Genomic DNA, 21,841 nt, shown 5'->3' on the forward strand with positions numbered 1-21,841 from the left:
CTGCCTTTTTCACATTCATTAACAAGAATCTAGTTTGGGGTTTTTTAATTCTCTAGCCCTTTCTTCTTCCTGTCACTCCTCTGGAAACCTAACATGATTGCTCTACTTGCCTGTAGCAAACCTAAGCGTTTCCAACTCGAGAGATACAAAATTGTCCTTAGCATCTTTGCAGCTCTTAATATATCACTGTTTAAATCTGACATATGCTGATTGATTTCTGCAATCAAACTGTCATATATTGATTTGGTTATAATAATCAAATCTCCTTTACTTTTAAATAGCTGTCATATTTTATGCATTGGAGGGTAGATAGAGCTCTGTTTTGGTAAGATAAAGGAGTAGTAGTTAATGAATGCATAATGAATTTAATTATAGCTGATGACTAATACAACAAACTCAATATTGATAAAAAGTAAAAAAGACTTCTTTTTGTGCTGTCTGTCTTCAAGTTCTTCTAATACACTGAATATAGGCTGATACCTTTTTTTGGTTACTTTTCTCATCAGCATAGTTTCCATTTTCTGGTCTTTGTAGCTACTTTGTTAATACTTAGTTAAGTCTAGTAATGGTGCTTTGTACACCGTTCTGTACATATACAAAGTTTACATGTACCACTTAAATGGCATGAGCTTGTGCTGCTAGTTGAAGTAAAATAGTCTTATGTACTTTAAAACTGTCAATTCTCTAACTGGATAGAGTATGAAAGGAACATGGAAGATGACAGACATGCAGGCCTGGATATTTTCTGGATGCATACTGCTATGACAAGAAGAAAATCAGTCAGAGTATTTAGTCGTGATGTACTGGAATATGCAAATTCTAAAATGAGGCTTTGAAACCCCTCAGTAAGACAAGACTGAGGATTTGCTAAACGGGTTCATGATCCTTTCTGAATAAAAAGTTCAAAAGCTTGTTTGAAAAAGCTCTATTCATCCTGTAACTGAGATGGAGACAGGTTTGGTTTGATTTGGTTGAGTCCCAGCTTTATTTTGAGTGATATAATTAGAGAAAGAGCCAGGAGATTTCAATGAACTTGTAATAAATCTTTCCTTTATTACTATATTTGCTTCAAGAATATTTAAATTATCACTGGTACATTTATGTTCAGTTGTAGGATACTTATACTGTTGTAATTATCACATCAGAACTGATTATGACTAATTGATCTCTCCATAATTCCCAGTGGTAATGTTAAATAGTTTTACTCTTTTTGTCATCGTAATAAAAATATTTTCTTTCTCTGTAAGTTAGTTCCGTACAAAGCCATTCTACCAATTTGTACATGCAGCCAAAACAAAACAGTTTGGGAATGTGACTTGTTTTTAAAATCCTTTAATTTGTTGCTTCTAGGGAAAACCGTCTGTCAGTATGGAAGATTTATCAGCAGTATCTCAGCTAACTAATTTTGTTAATTTATTTCAGTCTTTGAAAACCAGGGTTTGGCTCTTTGTTTCCTGCATGCTAATGTTTTACTGAGATAATACCTCAAAACATTGCATCTCATCTAAAATTTGGAGGGGGGGGGAAGACTGAGGAACAGACTTTATAACATTGTAAAAACACTTTAACGTTTTTGATAGGCAGAGTAAAGAAGAAGGCAAGAAAACAGAAGTTAAGAAGATGGAGAAGAAGAGAGGTTAGTTTAAAGAAGTTAAACGGTATTTTTGGTTGTCTTAAATTTTGAACAGAATTATCTGCCTGGATAAGATAATTTACTGCCAAGGGTGGCTGTGGGGTCTCAGTCTGAGATGTCTGATCCATGACTGCTTCCTTCAGGTCTGTGAAGTAGTGCATTCTTGTTGTTCTACGTTCTTTCTTTCTTCAGTGCATTAGAACAGGTCTTTGCCATTCCCATTTTACTGTCATTCGAGCTTTTAAACCCTGATGATCCCTTCTGTTTGTGAACAAGAAACAAAAGCTCTTATTCTTTGAACCGAATCACTGTAGTTCTTCCTTTAATTTTTTCCCTTCTGTCTTCTCAACACAATAATCTGAGGGACCTCTTGTAAGTATTTAGATACTACCTTTTACTAAGCAGGAGGCTTGCTGAGCAAGAGGCTTAGATTCAGATTACTGTAGTCTTGTCTACTAACCCACACTTGCAAACTGACCTTCATAGGGATTAGTCATTCCTTTTTTAGTACTCCCATCTTTAAGGGCAATCCAAACTGCCAGCTGTAATTGTAGTGTAGTACAGATCCAGTTGCATGGACTCCAGCCAACCCACTGTGTCGATAGGGAGCGGGTCAAAAATTAGCCAAACCCATCCAAGATGGATTGGACTTGAAAGAAACTCTGTTTGCTTGCAGTATTGTTCTGAATACGTACCACTTGTGTATGAAAAAATCCAAACAGGCATTTAGCATGTCAATTAGACAGACATACTCATTTATCTTGCACACCTGCTGGAGCATGTGTGCTGGGAATGTTTTACTTGGGTGGATTTGGACTGTAAATGAGTCATGTCCAATTTACTGAAGATAAAACCATCAATATCCAGGAGTCCTGTCATTAAAAGTTTTCTAGCTTTGTAACTCTCAGTATTTATTGCAACTTCCTTTTAACCTGGCGCAGAAGTAGAGAGTGATAGCTGTATATTGAAATAGAAACTTATTTTCAGTTTAACTCCTCGGGAGAAAACTATGTAGGTTATTAATAGTGTCCAATTTTAAAAAGCTGCATACTTTCTCTGATAGGAAGCCCTGTGGTGTATTTATGTATGCACCTGCATTGTTGTCTGATGCAGAGTGCCTGCCTGTATTTTTCTACCTTCTGTGTGAAGTTCAGATTTGTAGAAAAGTTTCTAAAAAAAACCAAACCTGATGTGATTATCAAATATTTATGCATACTATTTTTAATCTTCAGAAACATCAATGGATTCTAGGCTTCAAAGGATACATGCAGAAATTAAGAACTCCCTGAAAATTGATCATCTTGTAAGTATATTCTTTTTTAAACCAATTTATATGTATAATTCCAGTAGGAAATACTTGGCGTGCATGTTTGTTTTTAATTAATATTCTGAGAATGAATGGCATTTTTTCCATTTGAAAGACAACTGCTGCTTAAATGAGGTTATTATGGACATTAAAAGATCAATGCTTTTTGTTTGAAAATACTTAATAATAAATTATTTACCAGAAACATTCAGACAGAATTCTGTCTAATGAAGTATCTGTGCCAGCTCAGCCTGAGCCATGCAGAAGCACCAGAAGGACATGGTGAGTGTACTAGTGGCAGATTCCCCGATGCAAGGGATGGAGGCCCCCATCTGCTGACCAGACTGGAGCCTCGCCATGTATGTATCCAGGCTCTTTAGGAAAGACAGGTGCTGGGAGGACAAGATGCAGGATAACTCTTCGTGATAGACCAGTGGGAATGTGTGGAGCTCTGCACTGGCACAGATGGTAAGCCAGCTGAGAGCTTATGGGTCAGGATTAGTGGGCAGACCAATATGGGTGACATCCTGAGGGACATCCACTGCAGATCACCTCATGAGGCAGAAGTAGAGAACGGTCAGCCACACTCACAGTAAAGAATTTCTTCCTAGTATCTAACCTAAATGTACCCCCTTTCAATTTGAAACTGTTACCCCTCATCCTATTGCTATACTGCCTGATAAGAGAGTCCCTTCCTGTTTTTCCTGTAGGCCCCCCCTTTAAGTACTGGAAAGCTGCTATAAGGTTTCCCTGGAGCCCTTTCTTTTCCAGGCTAAACAACCTCAGCTCTCTCAGCCTGTCCTCACAGGGGAGGTGCTCCAGCCCCATGATCATCTTTGCAGCCCTCCTCTGGACCCGCTCAAGGTCCATGTCTGTCTTATGTTGGGGGCCCCAGAGCTGGACACAGTACTCCAGGTGGGGTCTCACCAGAGCGGAGTAGAGGGGGAGAATCACCTCCCTCAACCTGCTGCCACACTTCTTTTGATGCAGCCCAGAATGCTCATTGCTTGGGTCATGTTGAGCTTTGTGTCAGCCAGCACCCCCAAGTCCTCCTCAGGGCTACTCTCGATTGCCCAGCCTGTATTTGTGCTTGGGATTGCCCCAACTGATGTGCAGGACCTTGCACTTGGCCTTGTTGAACTTCATGAGGTTTGCACAGGCCCACCTCTCAAGCCTGTCAAGGTCCCTCTGGATGGCATCGCTTCCCTCCAGTGTGTTGACTGCACCACACAGCTTGGTGTTGTTGGCAAACGTGCTGAGGGCGCACTCAATCCCACTGTCCATGTTGCCAACAAAGATGTTAAAATGCGCTGGTCCCAGCATTGACCCCTGAGGAACACCACTGGTCTCCACTTGGACATCAAGCCGTTGACCACAACTCTTTGAGTGTGACCATCCAGCCAATTCAGTGGATACACTGAGTGGTCCATCTGTCAAATCCATGTCTCTCCAATTTAGAGACAATGATGTTGTGTGGGATGGGGTCAAATGCTTTGCACAAGTCCAGGTAGATGATGTCTATTGCTCTTCCCTTATCTACCAACGCTGTAACCCCATCATTGAAGGCCACCAAATTTGCCAGCCACAACTTGCCCTTAGTGAAGCCATGCTGGCTGTCACCAGTCACCAGTCACCTCCTTATTTTCCATGTGCCTCAGCATAGTTTCCAGGAGGATCCATTCCATGATCTTGCTGGGCACAGAGGTGAGACTGACTGGCCTGAAGTTCCCTGGGTCTTCCTTTTTTCCCCTTTTAAAAATGGGGGTTATGTTTCCCCGTTTCCAGTCAGTGGGAAATTGCTGGGACTGCCCCGACTTCTCAAATATGATGGATAGTGGCTTAGCCACTTCATCTGCCAGTTCCCTCAGGACCCACAGATGTATCTCATCAGATCCCATGTACTTGTGCACCTTTACGTTCTTTAGATGGTCTTGAACCTGATCTTCTCCTACAGTGGGCAGTTCTTCATTCTCTCAGTCCCTGCCTTTGCCTTCTGTGACTTGGGCAGTGTGGCTGGAGAACTTGTCAGCGAAGACTGAGGCAAAAAAGTCATTGAGTGCTTCACCCTTCTCCCATGTCCTGGGTAACCAGGTCTCCCATTTCCTTCTAGAGAGGCCCCACATTTGCCTAGTCCTCCTTTTATCACTAACTTGCTACTCAATGCCTTCTTGACCTCAGTTTGCTTGTACAACTTCTTTTGGGAATCCTAGGTCCTGGAGACTAGGGGAAAGTCTAGAACAGGAAAGACGTGATGCTCAGTGGACAAGGATCAAATTAGGGAACGTTTAAACCAACTGGGACCTGATGCAGAATAAACTGAAGAGCACTGTCTCTTATAACAGCCTCACAAACTGATGAAGTCTGGACTACGTGGATAGCAAGGTGGACTGAAAACTGGCTGAACTGCAGGGCACAAAAGACTGTGATCAGTGGCAGTGTGTCCAGCTAAAGGCCAGTCACTAGTAGTCAATACTGTTCAAATGTCTTCATTAATGACTGGGAGAATAGGACAGACCACACCTGTAGCAAGTTTGCAGATGATACAAAACCGAAAGGAAAGATTTGATAGGTGTGCTGCCATCCAGAGGGACTTGGACAGGCTAGCGAAATGGGCCAACAGGCACTTCATGTGGTTTAACAAAGGTTCAGGTTCTGCCCCTCAGAGGAATATAACCCCATGCACAAGTTGGAGGCTGAGTAGCTAGAGAGCAGCTTTTCAGAAAATGACCTGGGGTGTTGGTGGACACCAGGCTTACCACGAGCCAGTAATGTGCTCTTGTGGTAAAGGTGGCCAGCAGCATCCTGGGCTGCATTAGAAAAAGTTGCCAAAAAACAGGAGGTGATGGCTGCCCTCTACTTGACGCTGGATCCCATTCTGGGCTCCCCAGTACAACAGAGACATGGACAAACTCTAGGGAGCCCAGTAAAGGGCCACAAAGACGAATTAAGGGCTTGGAGCATCTGTCATAGGAGGAGAGGCTGAGAGAGCTGGGAGTCTTCAGCCTGGAGAAGAGGTTGAGAGTGGGATCTTCTCCATGTGTGCAAATACCTGAATGGAGTGAGGAAAGATGACAGAGCCAGACTTCTCAGTGGAAGCACAAGAGGCAATGAACACTGATGTAAATACAGGAATAAGAAAAAGCTTTTTTACAGTGGGGATCATCAAGCACTTGCATATTGTCTAATTCTTACACCTGCGAATCAACTGTTAAGGTTGGGCAGTAACATAGGGAAGGACCAGAACTGGATCTTTTTTCAAGCCTATTTTAATTTCTATGCCTTTGGTGCTGTAGAAAAATACTACCAGGTTTTCTGAATTCAAGGTTATTTGTGCTTCTGTTGTTTTTTTTCTCTAACTGAAACCTCAAATCATGACACCAGACCAAAAATACTTCACCAGTCTCTCTCTTACTTGAAGTCCAGGAGGGGATGCAAATCTTCAAAAGTCCATTTCCATTTACACAAGTGAAAAAGCAAGTAAAAGGCTTCATTCCATCTCTGCCTTTATGTACTGCTGAAGACAAGAAAATTCTCACTACCACTATTAACTGGCCAAGGAGAGGTGTGAGAGTGACATCAGTTTGAGGACCTTCCCTAACTGATTACATGGTCTTTTCAGAGTACCATTGCATGGATGGTGCTGAAAGGGATTCAGCCTTTGGTATACTATCTTCATTTTTTGAGTGCCATTTGTACAATGAGGAAATATGAGTGTCAGTGAAGCAGTACAGTAGTATGAGAAGCAGCAAGCTGCTCCAGATCAGGAACTCAGCATTGTGTCAGGTGTCAGAGGCAAGGTTCTGGTAGTGGTGCCAGAATACAACCAGTTCCAGCTGGCTCCAGCAGACCCACCACAGGGCACAGCTGAACCACTTGGCCAAGATGTTGGTGCCTCTGTGAAAACATATTTAAGAAAGGGCAAAACACTGGGCAGAGAGAGGAGGAGGAGGGAAGGAAAGAGTGAGAAACAGCAGAGGGAACACAAGGTCAGAGGAGAAGGGAGGAGGTGCTCCATGGTGCTGGAGCAGGTATTTGCCTGCAGCCTGTGGAAGAGACCATGAAGGAGCAGATAGATGTTCACGCTGCAGCCTGTGGAGAGCCTATGTTGGATATTTCTCCTGAAGGACTGCAGCCTGTGGGGAGAGCCCAAGCTGGAGCAGAGGAGACTGAGAGAGAAGGAGTTGCAGAGAGGAACTGTGATGTACTGACCATCTGCCCCTCCTGCACTGCTTGGTTTGGGCTGGGGAGGCGAGTCTGGAGTGAAACTGAGAATGCAAGAGAGGGGAAGGAAAAGTGTAGATTTAACATTTGTCTTTGTTTCTCACGACCCAAATCTATTTTAATTGGTAATAAATTAATTTCCCCAAAGTAGAGTCTGTTTTGCCCATGACAGTAACTGGTAAGCAATCTCCCTGTCTTTATCTTGGCCCATGAGCCTTCTCATCCTGTCTTCCTCCTTGCACTGCTGAGGAGGGAGCAGTGAGTAGCTGGGTGGGCATCTGGCTGCTGGCCAAAGCTAACCACAGTGTTAAATATGAAACATTCATTTCTAGTGTGGCCTATTAAGTCTATGCCAATACTTTGTCTCAAAAAAATAGCTCACCTTAAATAAAATCTAGAAAGCTTTTACTTCATAACTTAATGGTTTGGCTTAAATAAATCACTCTGTCCTGAGCCAGATAGTAAATTCCCCTAAAATAATCAGACAAAAGCAGAACCCCCCCCCCCAAGCCCCACCAAACCTCTGATTCAGAGGTATAATGGAGCAAATATCTTCAAATATTGGGAAGAACATTAATTGTAGAGCTACAGCAAGGACACTTAGTTTACCATAATTGTATTTATCAAGTAAACATGATAATAAGAACTCTGCTGAGCATAGTCCTGATATGTTTGTTTGGTGTTTTTTTAAACACTAATTTCCCTTGAGAACAGGAGTTTCGACTTCATACAAAATGCAGAATATTATTATGACCTTTGCTGGTGATTAATCTTGTTTGTTCCAAATAGGAGGTAAAATAAATAAGAGTAGCTGAAGATAAGGAAATTGAGAACTAAGTATTATAGGAAGAAGACTTTAGTACAGTGGTTCCTAGAAATGGATGAGAAGCTCACATCATTACTTCTGGGTGTCCTGCATAGTGTGTCATTCTCAAACTTTCAACTGAAGAATCTACAAAGATACAGTTCTGTATATTAACTGCAGTCCACTTAAGATGCTTTGCTCCCTTCTCAGTGGCAAATCACTTGGGAAAAATGTGTATTAAAAAGGCTGACTATGGAAAACAGCCTCAAGCATGGAAGTACTAGAATTGTAGAAGTGACATAAAGCTTGAGTTTGTTTTTTGAAAGTAATAGTAAGTTATTCGGATAGCATCTGCCTTTTGTTATGGAAGTAGCTGAAAGGCAGCTGCTAGTAATTTCTGTTTGAAAGTTTGACTATATAAATTATTCTAAAATTAAGTACATAGTCAAATTAAGGATATTATAGGAAGGTATCAGAGCATTGAAATGAAGTAGTATGGCTAATTAAAGATTATTAACATGTAAGTTAAGTCTTCAAACTAATTTCTTGTTTATATACAGGATGTGAACAGGTGTATTGAGGCTCTCGATGAGCTTGCATCCCTTCAAGTCACAATGCAACAAGCTCAGAAACATACAGAGATGATTCTGACTCTAAAGAAGGTGAGATCTGCAATGTTAATCAAAGTAACACGCATTTTCTTAAGTTGATACCAGTGTTTCTTACTGCTGGAGTACTGTGTTCAGTTCTGGTCCCCACAATTGAAGAATGACGCAGACAGACTGGAGAGGGTCCAAAGGAGGGCCATGAAGATGATCAAAGGGCTGGAGAATCTGCCCTATGAGAAAAGACTGACAGACTTAGGTCTTTTCTTCCCAAAGTCTCAGGGGGGACCTCATCACAGTATTCCAGCACTTAAAGGGCAGCTACAAAAAGGATGGAGCCTCTCTCTTCACAAGGAGCCACATGGAGAAGACAAGGGGCAGTGGTACGAGTTGCACCAGGAGAGGTTTCATCCTGATATAAAAAAGAAATTTTTTTTACAGTGAGAACAATTGTTCACTGGAACAACCTCCCAAGGGACATGGTAGAGTCCCCATCACTGGAGGTTTTCAAGATGCAATTGGACAGGGTAGTCCATAATCTCATCCAGGCTCCCTTTCCCACGAAGGGTTGGACCAGATGATCTTTCGAGGTCCCTTCCAACCTGGGCTGTTCTGTGACTCTGTGATACTTCAGAGAATGTAAAAGTCTTATGATCTCATTTCAGGTTAAATTAAAAACTTCATCTAGCATATGAGGAAATTACATAGGTATTTAAATAACTAAGTGGAGCTCATTGTTTTATTACTTCGATTTCAGATACGGAAATTCAAAGTTAGCCAAGTTATCATGGAGAAATCTACCATGCTATATAACAAGTTCAAGACCATGTTTCTGGTTGGGGAAGGAGATTCTGTTCTTTCCCAAGTACTAAATAAATCACTTGCTGAGCAGAAGCAGCATGAGGAAGCCAGCAAAACCAAAGAACAGTGGAAGAAAGGAGCAAACAAAAAAATGGAGAAGGACCAAACAGGTAAGTTACTGTGTTTTTAGTTTTTTATCATTTAAAAGACCTAGTCTCCATCAATTTCTGAGCCAGCTTTAAAAAATCCTTGATGTAGGAATTCTGCCCATCTATTAAAACCTTTACATATCTGAAATAGTCAAGGATAGTACTGCTATAAATAAATTTCAAGTTCAAGGGTATAATGTTTTCTGTGGCTATTTTACCTTTATTGCCTGAAGGGAAGAGCTTTTGCAAGAATTGAGTTTAGCATTTTTTACTTCTCTGTAAATTTTCTAACTTTATTACCTTGTGGAATAAAAAAAACCATTAAACATGAGGTAGAATAACATACTACCTTCCATTCTTGAGTAGCCTTTTGGTGCCTAGACTTCCACCTGTGCTTTAACTGCTTAGTTTCCTTCACTGGCCTCTTCCTGTATCGTGCATGCTACTATGTGTAGCAGCAGCTTTTAACCACTTACATCCTACTTCATAGTTAGTCTAACAGTAAAGAAATAATCTTAATTTAGGGGAGAGTAGGCTTTTATGCTCTTAGCAGTACTATTCCAGATTAATCATGAGCACTTGTACAAGTACAGCATGATATTGAAAGCTTTCCCTAGTAACCATGCCCTACAATAACTTAGGTTGGTTATTTATAAAAAAAAAAAAAAAAAAAAAAAACCAACAGGAAAGAAGTGTAGTAAAATAGATACTTGCGTTTTTAAATTATTTAGATCCTTGATCTCCACAAGCACTGGAAAGAAATTATACTTACTTTGAACTTGAATCCTGGGACCAAAACTGTTTCAGAAAACTGTTTTGAAAGTTACACCACCCAGATCTGGAATAAACATGTTACTGTAACTGAGGTGATTGAGGATGCCAAGGATTCAGAATAACTGTAGTTGAAATGCCACCATATTTGTAACTTCTAAGAAAGCAAAGATGATAAAATCCAACCATGTTATGGTGAGAGAAGTGTGTATGATGTAGTAGAGGTTCCACACAGATCTTTCCCCAACCCAGCAATCAGCACGGCTAATAATTCAACAAAAAATCTAAACTGAAAGACTACCTACAAATAGCCTGACTAATGTAGCTACTCCTAGTAAGGTTAACACTAGATTTCAGTGGAACACACTGAAATGCCATGTTGTTGCCTGGTCAAATGGAAAATGGTAAGAAGTTTTATCAGAGTAGGGCATTATTTAATGGAAGTGGATTTTTCTTTATTTGCTGCAAAGAGAAATGCTGGTTCCTTACATTTGTACTTCTGCCTTTTTAAAAACTGAACTGCTGAACTCTTAATATCTTTATGAAGCACGACAATTACAGCGGTTTGTACTTCAGCTGAAGTACAGCTTTAGACTATCCACTTTGTAACAAGGGATTGTAGCATTCATTCTTTCATTGAATTCCTCCCATGGCATTGAAGTTCAGAACAGATTCTGAGCAAGTCTAAGTAGACCAGCTACTAGAATGTCATCTTAAAATGATCTTGTCTGCTTTTTAGCATCTCTCAGTCTGCAAGTATTCAGATGAGTAAATGTCCTGTATTTTTTTCTTGCTGTAGCACAGTAGTTTAATAGAGTTCTTTTGGTAAACCTGTAACTTCAAATAAAATGGATTGTCAATTCTGACTTAGTGACATTGCTCAACAATTCACTCAAAATTCACTAGCTGGTAGTACTAGAGCAAAACATGTATTCATCACAGAAATTTTAAAGCGGTTAAATATTCCTGCTTTGCCTTCACTAAATACAGCTTCTACATAGTGCTTTGTTTTCCTGCTTGACAATTGCATGCTATAACTAAACACTTTCACTCTAATTATATATACTGTTTGTCATATTTTGATTATATACATGTTTGTTAGAGTTAAGAGTAAACCAGAATCCATGGAATTAGTAACTTCTCCAGTTGGAAGTATCAGAAATCCCCCCAAATTGTCTGACCACGTTAGAGTGGTAAACAGCACTTACTGCTGAAGTAATATTCTCCAGCTGCTCAGAAAATAAATAAGCATTAGTCCTATTACCTGTAGCCTAGCAAGCAAAAGAACTCAAAATCACATGAAATACGTACACTGTTCATTTCCCATTATTAAAATTATGGGACGAGGCTCATTGCACGGAGTTTTAGGAAGTTAAAGCTGTATCACTTTATGCATTTTGTATTGTTTCAGCTGCTGGGTATCAAGGTGAGGGGAAAACAGTTATAGTGTTTGAGTGGATGAAGGTAAAGAAATTATCTAGGGCTTTTTATAACACAGTTTTGCTGCCTGCAGTACTGTTTTCTTTCCCTGCCCTTTAATTTTAAAGGTTCAAAGGTTCTCAATGGAGGGTCTGAAGCTCAAGACACCAACCAGTCACAACACAATGGAGAGAACACAGAGGAAAAGAAAGATAGGCATGAAGCTGGCGGTAAGAAAAAGTGAGTTAATAACCTTACCTGAACTAAGGATCTGTTCTGCTCTAGCACAATGATGTAAAATAAAACAGCAGTAGATTGAAGTTACTTAACCATGGTGAGGTACTGTTTTCTTTACAGAGTTTTCTCTCAACTTTAGAGAATGATAATAGCATGCAAATCTTCCATTGAAGTTTTGAATGAACATTTTAAAAGTTATTTCACTCACTGCTGTGGTGGAGACTGGAACAGGATGTCCTGTTAGGAGAAAATCAGCATGTGGTGAGACAGGGCAAAGTATAAGCTTTCTCCTATGTTTTATACTACTCAGTGCTATTAAGTTGGAAGCAAAGGAAGCCTGAACCAAGTCTTACAGAAACTAGTGGGATTTATCAAGTTTTTTGTGAAATCATGTATTCTAATCAAAAGCCAAGCCACTTAAATTAGTGTTCTATAGTGTAGCTGTAGAATTATCACTACCAGCTTAGCTTTGCATTTGGGGGCAGTCAAAGAGAACAGATGGACAGCTGGCATCACTACCTGCTTCGCTTCTCCAGACTCTATCTGCTGCTGAATGTGCATCAGCATCACTTACTTTAGACTGTACAAATTCATCTGGAGTAAGTCTTGCTCTCCACACTTCTATATGGTCATTAATGTTACGTTATTTTGTTTCTAGGACTTGCGGTGAAGACAGAGAGCTTGAAAAGCCAGCAAAAGATTCTGCCTTTGAAAGCAAATGACATCACTGGAGTCTTTTTCTAAAATACAAAATAAAGGGGATTGTTAAGTTTTGCATTTCAAATCTATAGACTGCTGAAAGTTTAAAATAATTTTATAAGCATAGTATTTTAAAGTTAAATTTTGTGGAATAGAAGCCCCCTTTAATCTTGGTTTAAAAGTATTTAAACACTTCTGCCAATAGTTTTGTCCAGTATTAACAGGTAACACATTTCAAAAGATGAAAATTCCAGTTAGAAGACATATGCTTACATGTTACAGGACTTAGAGTTGTAGTATATTTTTACCTGACTACTGTATGTTTGTCTAGCTAATAGCAGGAAAAAGTGTAAATACTTTTAACTGCCCAATTGCTTCACTTGTATAAAACCTACTCTCTTCCTATGATACTGACCTCTGTTTGTGCATAGTTTTTCAACTCTTGTTAGGGTGTCTTTTCACTGTGTTTTGTTGGAACTGGCATTTTTATAGCTGTTAAAATGTTAATGTATGAGTATACTTAATCACTTTTTCTAAACAAGTTTAGTTCTGTTCTTGCAAAACTCATTGTGCCAATTTACTGCAAGATGACTTTATGGTATGCTTTTGCTATAATAAGTATACTAGAAAGAAATGTGGTGTTCCTACAGAACCTATTGATGCACACTGGTTGGAAAACACTGTTTAGTTTACAAAAATAAAGAATTTAAACTGATAAAGAGAGACTGGTTCTTAACAGTATTATACAATACTGTCCATTTACATAGTGCTACACCTAGATGATAACTGCTTCCATAGGTTGTCCTTAAGCAGAACCCATTATGTTTATTTTTGGTCTCAGTAATCTGTAAACTAGCTGTAATGTTAAGATGAGGCAGGATTATAGGTTTGTGGTAATGTGGAACAGCGAACAGGAGAATATTTATTTCAACATTCATCAACACTGTTGACCAGCAGCTGAATTTATGGAGCCTGTTTTGCTGCATTTGTACAGCAGACTTAATATTAGAATGCGCTGCATGCTTTCTAAAGACTTCTTTGCTATATTGAGTACTTTTATAGATGCAAGCATATTTATCATTCCTTATTACTCTGCCATCATTTATGTCAATGGATAGAAGCACATGTATGCATCTGTGCCAATCTTAGCAAAAACGTGATTTGTGCATATTTACAAAATGGTACTGTTTCCACTCTACCTTCCTGCCCACAGTGGCAAGCAGCCTAAAACTCTATTCTCTCTTCATAGCTCTATTTGTCAAAGGGAGAAGAGATGTGAAGAGTGCCTGGGGGAAGGTCTCCCATGTTGGTGCTCAAAGCAGCACACTCATAAATGACTTTTTCCATAAAACACAGTGGTGCTCACTTACAGAAGCACTTTGTAGTAACATGCTGGCTGCCTTGGGAAATTAAAGTAGCAAGCTACAGGCATTTAAAAAGGTTAATGATTAAATACTGAAGCCTGTATTTACAAAGCAGAATCCACTTACGTGATTACTAGAGGTTAAAACTCAGCATCGAAAGAAGTTTCAGTTCACAGCAATATAGTTAAGATTTTGATTACAGCAGTCTCCCACACAAACGTAAAAACATGCAAGTAGTTACTAAATGCTAAAATTGCTTGCAAAGCTTTTCATGTGCATAATGAAATGGAAGGTGTTCATACACCAAAACTGAACAGTTTTCAGATCTTGAAGACAGTACCTCAAGTTAAACCAGGAAGATCAGTAGCCACAGCAGCTCCCAGTATGAAATTGTCCTCGACAGATGGTTGTGATGTTTGGCCTCCACAGATCTTGAGTTTCAGCAGTCTCTAGTGTTTCACAACAGACTGCTGTTAACGGGAGAGACTAACACAGCCATACAGCTAGACCATCAGACAGCAGCATTCTCATTAAGCTTCCAAATACAGGTAGTTACTGTGCACTGGATTTTGCATAGTTCTACATACAGCTAGTCACAAGATGTATTTTATTGCCTTAGGAAACTAAAACAACTTCCACTTTCACCCTCCAAAGTGTTTTGTAAAGATGTTAACTGGAAAGAAACGGGCATTCTCACATAGGCACTTCCTGGTTTTGACCATTCCTTTCTGTCAAAACTCCTCTTACCAAAAAAAGGTACTGTGTATTTGACAAGTATGCAAAATCCACCTTGTTTTCCCACAAGTGTTGATGAGCTAACACCCACATCTGTCATTCACAACTGTGTCAGAGATAATGGGTCAACCATGCCACTACTTCAGAGGTTAACAGATGCAGAGATGAAGCTCCTGATTGTACGCTGCAAGTCACTAAAGTCATGCTCTATCCGTTCAGCTGCTTGGGCTTTTACTGCCTGAATTTACTGCCCATTTACAAACTAGAAGTACCCTAAATTCACAGAATCTCACAGACCGTAGAAATGGCCATCTCACCTTCCAAGATGCCCGAACGTCCACAAGCTGTGTCTCTTGAAAGATAAAATTTCTGAGAGCTGAGCACTGACTACGCAGTCAAGTCTCCCAATGAATAAGGCTGATTCTTTTTGCAGAAAGGAAACAAACCACAGTTAATGCACAAAATTTAAAGCAGAATTGGCTTTGACAGTAGCATCCCCACTTCAAGAGTCAAGTTTACTACAGCTTAAAATATTGTGCAGCCTCGTTGAGTTGCTCATTATTCAAGTGCATAGGGGGCTGCTGTGATAATATTACAAGTGCCCAGCTAGCAGTGGAAAGTGACACTGCCTGTATGAATCCCATTTTGCTTTGGAACTTTACACCAAGAGTAAAATCAGAGGGGCCTCTCCTCTTGTTCAGCACAAGAAACAGCGTTCTATATCACCATCTTGTCAGCAAGGCAAAAACTTTCATTAGGGAGAGAATCTCCAAGACCTTTTGGAAGTTTGAAATAAGTTATAAAGGTTCATACTGCCAAATCACTAAGTATTTAAAAAAGATCAAAGCAAAAAGCCAACCACAGATTAAGGTCAATGCTTTTTAGATTCAATAGATTCAACTACAGCTTTTAATACTCTAGCCTTTTGGCTTCCCCCAGTAAGGACAGACACAACTCTTCACATGTCAGCAGGCAGGGCCCTTAAATTTTCATTTAAATATAATAAATCATCTCCAAGTTCCATACCCTTATATCCAGTTTATTATAACAAGGGATTTATAAGAAAAAAATGCTGATTGTCTTGCTTAAAAAAAAAAAAAAGACCAAAAAAAAGACATAAATACCAATCACACAGCAAGGGATTATTGAAAAAATTATTTTCTCATTTTTCATCATGAAGTAATAAACCTGCTTGGAAGTTTTGATCACTGAAACACTAACAGCATTTAACAAGTAGCCAAAACACAACTATCCAGCAGGTGTCATAGAAGTTTAAATATGAATGGGCAGCTGGGTGCAATGCTGGATTTCACTCAGAGGACTCATTCAGAAAGACGTTAAATTAGGACCAGACCCAGTGGTCCCGTCACAGCTCCTGGGAAGTAAAGTATCTTTAAAAACCGTGATTAAGTGTAAACTTTTTGTTCCATTTGTCATTTAAGTTGCATCAGTCAATATGAAACAGGACCAGAACACACAAACAGCAGTTTCTAATACAAGTTCTTCTCTCTCATAGTTACGCGCAGGATGCACCCAACTCCCATACCGGGATTGTGGCCAGCTTCTCTTTGCCTTACTGGAAGTACGGGACTGGCCCTAGCAACATGGGGCAGGGACAGTGTCGTGGTTTAACCCCAGCCAGCAACTAAACACCACGCAGCCGCTCACTCACTCCCCCCCCACCCAGTGGGATGGGGGAGAAAATCAGGAAAAGAAGCAAAACCCGTGAGTTGAGATAAGAATGGTTTAATAGAACAGAAAAAGAAGAAACTAATAATGATAATGATAACACTAATAAAATGACAACAGCAATAATGAAAGGATTGGAATGTACAAATGATGCGCAGTGCAATTGCTCACCACCCGCCGACCGACACCCCGCCAGTCCCCAAGCGGCGGAATCCCTGCCCCCACTTCCCGGTTCCTATACTAGATGGGATGTCACATGGTATGGAATACGCCATTGGCCAGTTTGGGTCAGCTGCCCTGGCTGTGTCCTGTGCCAACTTCTTGTGTCCCTCCAGCTTTCTCACTGGCTGGGCATGAGAAGCTGAAAAATCCTTGACATTAGTCTAAACACTACTGAGCAACAACTGAAAACATCAGTGTTATCAACATTCTTCGCATACTGAACTCAAAACATAGCACTGTACCAGCTACTAGGAAGACAGTTAACTCTATCCCAGCTGAAACCAGGACAGACAGCAATTTTGAAATATATTTGACCATAACTTTTTACTGGAAAGAAAGTAAATGGGTTGGGTGAAAGATAGCATACCAAGGCAGAATTAGTTTAATGAAAGAATAAATTCACATTTTGGCCACTCCCTTCTCCCTGCTGCTAAAGAAAGAAAAAAAAAAAAAAAGACCAAACCACAAAAAACCTACTGATTGCCACCTTAGAATTCGGCATAAGAAGCCATCAAACAAGCAAACAGTATCTTTAGAAATTATGCCAGCTGTCTGCATGATCTCAGTTCCAATACTGAAGAGGACTGGGAAACCTGTATGTTAGCAGGAGACAGCTGAAAGAGGAGGAGGTTGGGGAGAGATGAAGAGTAGCAACTTTGGAGGCAAATACTGAAGCTGCAACCAGAGCTGTATTGCAGGGGATCTTTAAAGCAGCTGCAACAGCACCACAAAGCAGTCCAGCCCCAGCAGGTTAACTGGTGACAGCTGTGGTGGGCAGGGCACTCCTGCAGATCCCTGAAGGATAGGAGAGCTATCGCCACCTGCTGTTACAAGTGCTTGGGTTCACTACTCTGTTTTCAACATACACAGGCCAACAGCTGGCTGACTTAGAAGACAAAAAAAAAGAAAAAAATCACCTTTTTTTTGTCCTAAAAAAAGCACAGACTTATATTCACATGACCACCAGAAAGCAGTCAGGTAAGTGATGAATGAAGTCCTGCAAACACTTAAGACACTATTGTTTCAAGAGATCTAAGATAATCAAGTAAGCACTTGCAGAATCTGCGGCCACAGGACCTGAACAGAATTTGATTTGTCAAATACATTTCTGTATGGAGGTTATCAGAGTCAGCTGTCCTTAACACCAATAAGAACCAGCCTTTTTTTTGAGAACTAGCTGAAGCTTTCAAAAGAAAAGCAGTCAGCGCTACTAACATTCCTAAACAGCAAAGATCTCCACTAAAATACTCTGAATTCCAGATGACTTTAAAAAGAAAGGCACTAGATAAGTATATTCTGTCTTGGCAAGCAGAGTTTCAACATCAGACTAGCAAGTACAAATTGGTCACGTTTTAATAAAAAACAACAAAATTTACAATAACAATGATACTAAAAAAAAGTGTACAATGAACACTATGAGCAGTTAAAACTGTACGCACTGTAAACAGCTGAAGTTATTTGAAAGGCAGACTACAATTTGATCAGTGAAATGTAGATTACTCTTCACTTAATCAGTCCTCAGAGTCAGAACACAAGGACAGCAGTACCTGACAGCTGCTAGCACCCCCATTTGCAGGAAAGACCTTGGAAGTTAACAGGCACTATGAGCTTCTCACTCAAAGCATTCTCCTCCCCACAAATTCAGTGCTATCCACCCTTGTTCAGAGTTTTCAAGGTAAGATGCCCAAGGACCTTCTCATCCTTTGAGGTTAACAGAACATTGGATGCACAGAACTTCTCAAAATCACAGCTGCTTTGCAAGGTATTCTCTCTTTAAACATCCATATTTTTATAGAGTCCATAGTCTCCAAACTACTGTACTGCTAAAAAATGTAACTGATTAAAATACAGTAGATGTCTGAGCATATTTTTCCATGCTAACTTATTAAAATCATACTTACTTACTCAGAAAAGCACACCAGAAGGATTTCAGGTGCAGAGGGCTCCTTCCACCTCAGGGGAGAGGATTAAAAGCCTAACCTAAAACCAATACACTCAAAACTCAAGCTGTCTGGTGGTTTTAACAGCCAGAGCAACAGATTCACCAATGTAGTTCATTGAATTCATTCTGGCTCGTGTCAGTTTCAATTGAAAATCCCAGGATCGACATAAGGATATGCAAGAAACTCCCCCAGTTTATTGCCTTCCACATCATAATGGAGCATCCGAAAACAAACATCACAGAAGAAACAAGGATCCTCTGGTGCCAGACTGTCTTTGTTGGTTACCCACCTGCAGGTTACAAAATACAAGTGTTTTCCACGTGAGTCCAACACATTTGTGACAAACATCTCAACACTAAGAGTTGGGGATGGCAGCAACAAATATCAATAATAATGTTACACTGACCAGGCACTATCCATATTGCATATATCCCACCCTAACCATACAGCTTTTTTCCAAACTCCACACCCATTTAGCATCAACCCCAGCTGCTATCTTACACTGCTACAGCAGCATTTCCTGAGGAACTCCTCAAACCTGTGTAGCTGGTACAGTGCATAACTCCCCCCCCCCCCATGCCTAACACCACCCCCCCAAAAAAAGAATCTTCTGTCCACCCTATCGCCATTTAAGTCATAAAAGATAAATCTGTTTTCCCTTAACATAAGAAACTGTGATAGAGAGCATGACTGACCCAAACCACTCTGAGTAATAATGATATCCATTTATGAGTCTAAAAGAAGGGCCTGGATGATGCAGACAAGACCAGGAAAGGATTGCTCACACTCCAGCAAGCACTGAAGTTAACATGAACACAGCTGCCAGTACAAGGAGGGCCTGCCATGTCACCGAGCAATTAATTTATGGTAGCACTCAAGAGGCCATGACAGCTCAAGGCCTCTGGTGATTAAAGATGCTATCTGCACAGATTAGAACATGCAGGACAGCCAGCCAAAGCAGCTCTGCTATCCATGGTTTAGCATCTCCCCACCTTAGTGCTTAATCCTGGTTTTAATTTAATGCATTTACATCACCCCTGGTAATGCCCTCCCCATCCCATCTTTCCCCCATATTGACCCTTTGGCTCCACCTCCCCTTATGGCCAAATGCCTCACAGATTACAGCCACTTCTGAAGGTATCCTAGGGGCTCCGCTACGAACACTAAGATGGGCTCCCATCACAAGGGGAATTGGCTCTTTGCCTGATTCCAGGGAAGTCTTAAGGCCAAACAAGCAAGATAACAAGGACACAGCTGCTGTGTCAAACTGAGGCTGAGAGAGTAAGCTGTCCTGGGGGAAAAAATAAAGGGCAGCGGGTGTTTCTGTAAATAAATCATTCAGACATATAAAATCACAGAGTCCAGCCTAGTCAGTAGAACTCCTTTAGAGAAATTTCTACTGTGTCTATTGAAAGGCTTTCTCATGTCTAAGTAAACAGGACTAAAGTGTATAAAGAACACCGAATTCACGTTCTGCTCTCTTAACTGCAGAAAATCTGTGCGTCACAAAAGGTTCCTTCAAGTACAGCTGCACAGCACAGAGTTTTCACGTAGAGGTTAGGAGTTTACCTGTGGGGAAAGCTACATGCCTTTTAAAAATCTCTAGATTTTACTATATTAAAGTTGGACAGATCCATGCTTCCCTCTACTTAGATGCTAGATTTAATGAAAGCTCTGTAGACCTTCTGGCAAATGAATTTGAATCACATGTCTTGTCACAGGGAAAAAATGCAGCGCTTTCCCCCAAAAGCAGGATTTTCAAAAGTAATTGATCAAAAGCCAAGCTCTACATATGCAAAAGAACCTGAGCCAAATAATTAACCTCTTCATCATTTCAGTTCTTTTGATCATCCTGAATCATCATCTCCAAATGAACGCTACCTGCAGGAGGCCTTTTCCTGGGTAGGGACAGAACAACTGCCTGAAGAGTAAGATTTCAGAATACTTGCGTGAAGATTATTCACACACCTTATCAAATACATACAGAGCCTTGATTTTTTTTTTTTTTTTTAAGTTAGTAGCAGCACCTAGAAAGACTTATTTAAGAAGACAACTTAAAAGGATTGAGAATGTAGCATACCTGGCTGTATACATTTTGCACACAAAGCATTTTCTGGTACATAACCAGTGTTTCTTTATTAGCAAGGGATAGAGGTTCCTGTCCAGGCAGTCATCATGATGAATGAGCCTTGAGGGAAATAAATAAATACATAAAATACAGTAAAGACTCAGCCACATTGAAATTTATCTGAACGTAAGCATGGACATTGAAAATAAGGCATGATTTAAATTCCTGTGTAAACTATGACTAAACTTCTGTTTAGCATTTCTTAACACAGATGAAGACCTGAAGATAGACCGCTAGTGGCACCATCCGTGGATTTTATGGTCAGGAGTAAATTCAGTTTACGTAGTAACTCAGAAGTCTTCAGACCATCTACTTTAGATGGTCTTTTCAAAGCTTTTATCACCTACATAGACTAACAGGCAAAAACATCACCAGGTGGATGTTCAGAGGCTCAAAATCCTGAGATCACCTACTTGCAACATCTGTGCCTTTCTCTGGGTTGTATTCTTCTTGGGAGGCACCATTTATCAACAATGCTTAGGTACATCAGGCTTCTGGGAACTGAAAATGATCTGTCACCCACTACAGACAGTCAGAGGAATGCTCTTTCTACCCATTATGCACTGAGCAGAGTATACACAATAGTTCTACTGTTGATGTGGTTGCCACCTCACAGCCACTATCACCTCCTCCTTCTCTCCCTTGCTTATCCACCTCAGCCCACTCTTTCCACTCCTCTTGTCTTCTTTTCAGTGCCTGCCCTTCGGCATCAAGTCTAAACTAACAAGTCCAGTTGACTCCACCCAGAGCCATTAACAGCATTCTGCTCTCTGGTGCTCCAGAACCAGTATATAAATCAGCCACACATTGGCCCTGCATAGAAACGAACTCTTCACAGTGGGTGCCATTCCTCCCATACCATAGTCATGCCATGCTAGTTAGAAAGCAGTCTTTTTATGCAGACAAATTATTTAAAAAAGAAAAAAATGAAAGGGAGATTACTTTCTTCCTTGCAGAGCTAGTCACATGTATATGGAATAAAATCTTAAATAAGCCCTGCAGAAGGCAGCAGAATAATCTTAACGTTAGTCTAACAAATATTCAGCATTTAACATCTGAAGTTTGTCCACAGAAAGCTTGCTTTCAACTGCCTAAGGACTCCCAAACAGCAGTA

At 40.3% G+C, this 21,841-nt stretch overlaps 2 protein-coding genes across 3 annotated transcripts in view; one reads left to right on the forward strand and one right to left on the reverse strand.

Moving 5' to 3' along the window:
• Positions 1-13,365, forward strand: part of PSIP1 (PC4 and SRSF1 interacting protein 1) — a 35,037-nt gene extending 21,672 nt beyond the window's left edge. For both annotated transcript variants that reach the window (XM_052778809.1, XM_052778811.1), the window contains exons 12-17: positions 1,581-1,636; positions 2,866-2,936; positions 8,526-8,627; positions 9,328-9,541; positions 11,839-11,950; positions 12,606-13,365. In XM_052778809.1, coding sequence (XP_052634769.1) covers positions 1,581-1,636; positions 2,866-2,936; positions 8,526-8,627; positions 9,328-9,541; positions 11,839-11,950; positions 12,606-12,669 — 619 coding nt within the window. In that variant the 3' untranslated portion in view covers positions 12,670-13,365. The remainder of the gene's footprint in view (positions 1-1,580; positions 1,637-2,865; positions 2,937-8,525; positions 8,628-9,327; positions 9,542-11,838; positions 11,951-12,605) is intronic.
• A 5,331-nt stretch (positions 13,366-18,696) lies between these two features.
• SNAPC3 (small nuclear RNA activating complex polypeptide 3) overlaps positions 18,697-21,841 on the reverse strand; it is a 38,546-nt gene continuing 35,401 nt past the window's right edge. The window contains exons 8-9 of the mRNA XM_052778812.1: positions 20,680-20,787; positions 18,697-18,888 (exon numbers count right to left, since the gene is read on the reverse strand). Coding sequence (XP_052634772.1) covers positions 18,741-18,888; positions 20,680-20,787 — 256 coding nt within the window. The 3' untranslated portion in view covers positions 18,697-18,740. The remainder of the gene's footprint in view (positions 18,889-20,679; positions 20,788-21,841) is intronic.

The sequence above is a fragment of the Harpia harpyja genome, chromosome Z (assembly GCF_026419915.1).
Source record: "Harpia harpyja isolate bHarHar1 chromosome Z, bHarHar1 primary haplotype, whole genome shotgun sequence".
Lineage (NCBI taxonomy): Eukaryota > Metazoa > Chordata > Aves > Accipitriformes > Accipitridae > Harpia > Harpia harpyja.